General features: G+C 39.0%; 1 protein-coding gene across 1 annotated transcript in view; it reads left to right on the top strand.

Moving 5' to 3' along the window:
- Positions 1-1,592, top strand: part of LOC107737280 (homeobox protein Nkx-2.2a-like) — a 2,477-nt gene extending 885 nt beyond the window's left edge. The window contains exons 2-3 of the mRNA XM_016548747.1: positions 108-285; positions 672-1,592. Coding sequence (XP_016404233.1) covers positions 108-285; positions 672-1,047 — 554 coding nt within the window. The 3' untranslated portion in view covers positions 1,048-1,592. The remainder of the gene's footprint in view (positions 1-107; positions 286-671) is intronic.
- Positions 1,593-3,743: the final 2,151 nt, after the last annotated feature.

The raw sequence follows: 3,743 nt of genomic DNA, 5'->3' as shown, positions 1-3,743 counted from the left end.
CTTTCACATGTGCTGCTGATATGATTAGTCAATTAATGTTAGCTGGTCATTTTGTGTCTTATACCCCCCCCCCCCTTTTTTTTTTTTTTTTTTTTTTGTGAAACTAGTACACGGCCTATCCGCAAATTCTCAAGACTCGTCTGCAAAATCCCCAGAACCTTCAGCTGACGAATCGCCGGACAACGACAAGGAAACTTCGAGCAACGGCAGCGACTCCGGTAAGAAGCGCAAAAGGAGGGTGCTCTTTTCCAAGGCACAAACTTACGAACTCGAGCGCCGGTTTAGGCAACAGAGATATCTGTCAGCCCCGGAGAGGGAGCATCTCGCCAGTCACTACATTTTTGTTATTTCATAAATCCTGTTTAAATTCCCCAGACAGTTTCTGGAAGCTTTACTGACTGATAGTTTTGGCTTACATTTTCCTCTTTGTTAATCAGTAACTGTTGAATCGACTATACGGCAAAATCATCGTTTCGTTTGGGTCACAAGCCCTATCATAATTAGGGCCTTTTAAAATGAAAAACATGTTAATTATATGAACAGATCTGCAAAAACAGATTGTTGAATTGCAGTGTTTATTAGTCCGCCTGACCTAATTTAATGTCCATTCACAAATATTTGTTCGTTTGTGTAACTGAAGATGAAACTTACGAACTCGAGCGCCGGTTTAGGCAACAGAGGTATCTGTCAGCACCGGAGAGGGAGCATCTCGCCAGCTTGATCCGCCTGACTCCAACCCAAGTGAAAATCTGGTTCCAGAACCATCGATACAAAATGAAGAGAGCCCGGGCGGAGAAAGGTATGGAAATGACCCATCTCCCTTCTCCTAGGCGGGTGGCCGTACCTGTGTTAGTCAGAGATGGCAAACCCTGCCATACGCTTAAAGCTCAGGACTTGGCAGTTACTTTTCAGGCTGGAATTCCGTTCTCCGCGTATAGCGCCCAGTCTCTCCAGCAAATGCAATATAACGCGCATTACAGCGCCGCCACCACACCACACTTCCCAACAGCACATCACTTGGTGCAAACGCAACAGTGGACTTGGTGAACAAATATTGACTTGCAAATGCAGGGCTGCATTTTAAAGACCGTGGTAGGGAGCTTTCCAAACAAAAAATATAAGACTTTTTATTTTTGAAGCTTGACCCTTTCTCACCGATTTATTTTGGGGATTGACGTGTGCGCCATGTTTACATGTTTTCGTTCAGAAAACCGGGTCAAGCTCTCCCCAAATTTAAGAATGTTAAAGCTCTTGTGAAATTTTGTAAAGTATGTTTGTGTGTTGTAGAAATGTTTTCCTTTTGTCCTTCGTGTTATAAGCACGTGCAAACCCACTTTGATTATAGAAAATTGTATTTCTTTCTTTTACAATGCACCGAATATATTTATGGCCATGAATAAACATTTGGCAATCTTTAGCTTATCACATTGGTTTGTTTTCTATGTAAATATTTTGTGATAACTGTTTGCAATATTATGTTTGACCGTTCATTAAGTTATAGCCTAAATATGATCCGATATTTAGGGAAAATGGAACATCAGTTGTCGATAAATATACCTCATGTTAATTTCAGTAACACCGCGCGCTGGCGAGGGAGATCTACAATTCTTTTATTAAGACTTTTAATAAAATGATGTGTTTCAGAAATTCCGATTTGTTTTGAGTTTGGTCTCAGTGATTTCGGACTCCTTTGCAAAATATGGATCGTTTCTTCGCCATCTCACATTAATAGAAATACTTTATAATAAACCAACAGAACGAATAAATACAACTAATATAATTATGCAAATTTATAAAGCTTTTATGTTTGCACAAATGTTGCTTTGGACCGCTTGTCGCTCTCCCCGTCACGTCATCAGCAACACAATTGGCTTCAGTTTTCCGAATTTATCTGTACGAACACTTCAGCAATAAGAAGGCTAAAGTCACTTGTGAAATGGGGGTAAAAATCCACTCACTTAATATAAGAGGGCTTCTTCAGCTAAGCAGCTTTTCATTCAAACACTAGGCTATCTCCTTTTCAGACTCCGCGGCTGACATTTCGGGTGTTAAAACGGCACATTTAAGAGAGAAAACACACGTGACAAAGTTTTGTTATTGTAATATTATGTGATTTTACTATTTGCAAGGCAATTATATAATATTTTATTGTCAACTAAACAAATATGTTGTTCGCGTTGCCACAGTGTGTATCAAAAAAGTGTTTTTTCTTGAATTGATACCGCGGCCGTATACAGGTCAGAACATGTTTTACACATCGATGGCAGCTAAGAAATAAAAGTCAAAATTACTATAGGGATTTTTTATTTTTATGTTTTTAAATAGGCAAGTCGACAACAGCTCTCTTTTTGGTTCGTTTCCCGGTGAGGATTATCGTAGGCTATATTAGTGTCTTGGGTAAATACCATGGTTCAGTGCAAAATCCGTTTTTCAAATATATTTTACAGCAGATGTGAGAGTAAAACTGGCTTTCATTAAACAAACGGTTGAATAGAAACGCCGTGCTAATTATTTGCCGAATTAATCTTAAGCGATATTTCCCCCGTATTCTAGGCTACAGTTGGTTTTATTCAATCAAGATTGTGACTTTTTGATATTTTATTTATTTATTTATTAAGAATTATATATAATATTTGCCTAATATTCTGATAGTTATTGTAAAACCGTTTCGTAAGAAGGCGGCGGTGTGAAAATGACAGAATTGTCTTGCACCTGTTGTGGACTATAAGAACTCATTTGTGACGCTATACTTAACGTTTCTTCAGTATGCCATTCCAGAGAGAGAGACATAACATATCTGCCAGAAAACGTTTCCAAAGTTTTTACTACTTTTTTTTTTTCTCGATTAGCTCTCAGACTGCGATTGTGTAGCTTCGCTCAGGGGGGAAAAAATCGTGGTCACAGTAGCGTTGGACTGATGGTCAACAATGTGGCGAAGCAGTTTTGAGCAGTCTATAGTAGCACAATATACAGTACATGACACAAAACCTAACAAAGCTTAGGGTCGGTTGTTGTGAATTTTAGAGGCGTGCATATTAACAGGGGGAGTGTATCTCCGGGCGGAGAGAGGGAGAAAGTCCGCATTTCTTGGTGCAATTCGGGTCCTTTATCTGGATCAGTGCATCCCTGAGTCAGGGAGATATATCCTTGTTTTTTTTGTTGTTTTTTTTTGTAGCGCCTGTCAGTTGGTGCCATTGTGGTGCTTGTTGTACACGTTCTATTCCATATGGACAGCTGGGCCCGCAAGAGGAGAAAGGAATCCCTCACAAAACCCAAATTGTGTCCCACTTTCAAACGCAGCATTGTTGTCTCTCAAAGAAAAACGAATGAAAAATTCGTGCTATATCTATCCTGGAAAAGAAGGCAAACCCATTCACAGATAACAGGGAGTCCTTCTTCCTTGATGCTAACAACAGTTCTCTCATTCCTTTAACCCTCTCATAAACTCCCCCTTTTCTTGATGTTGAATGGGAATGATTATTGTCTGTTCCGCAAAGTCTGTAGCGTTACAACTTCAAAACTATTTAATAGGTAAATTAATTTCTTATTTCCTGTCCCGCATTAGTAAAAGGCCCTACGTGTTGATTATTTTCTTTGTGAATGGAAATGTCCAGTTATTATTAAAATACTAAGTAAAACATGCATTTAATAATGCAGATGCGAACTGTCTATCTATGCGATGCAGCAATTGACAAGTGTGTGTATGTAGGCTATGCATGTGTGTACATTATATATATATATAT

This window comes from Sinocyclocheilus rhinocerous, unplaced genomic scaffold (assembly GCF_001515625.1).
Source record: "Sinocyclocheilus rhinocerous isolate Xijiao unplaced genomic scaffold, SAMN03320098_v1.1 scaffold1636, whole genome shotgun sequence".
NCBI lineage: Eukaryota > Metazoa > Chordata > Actinopteri > Cypriniformes > Cyprinidae > Sinocyclocheilus > Sinocyclocheilus rhinocerous.
The sequence above is the reverse complement of the archived record's forward strand: the minus strand, read 5'-3'. Positions and strand labels throughout refer to the sequence as shown.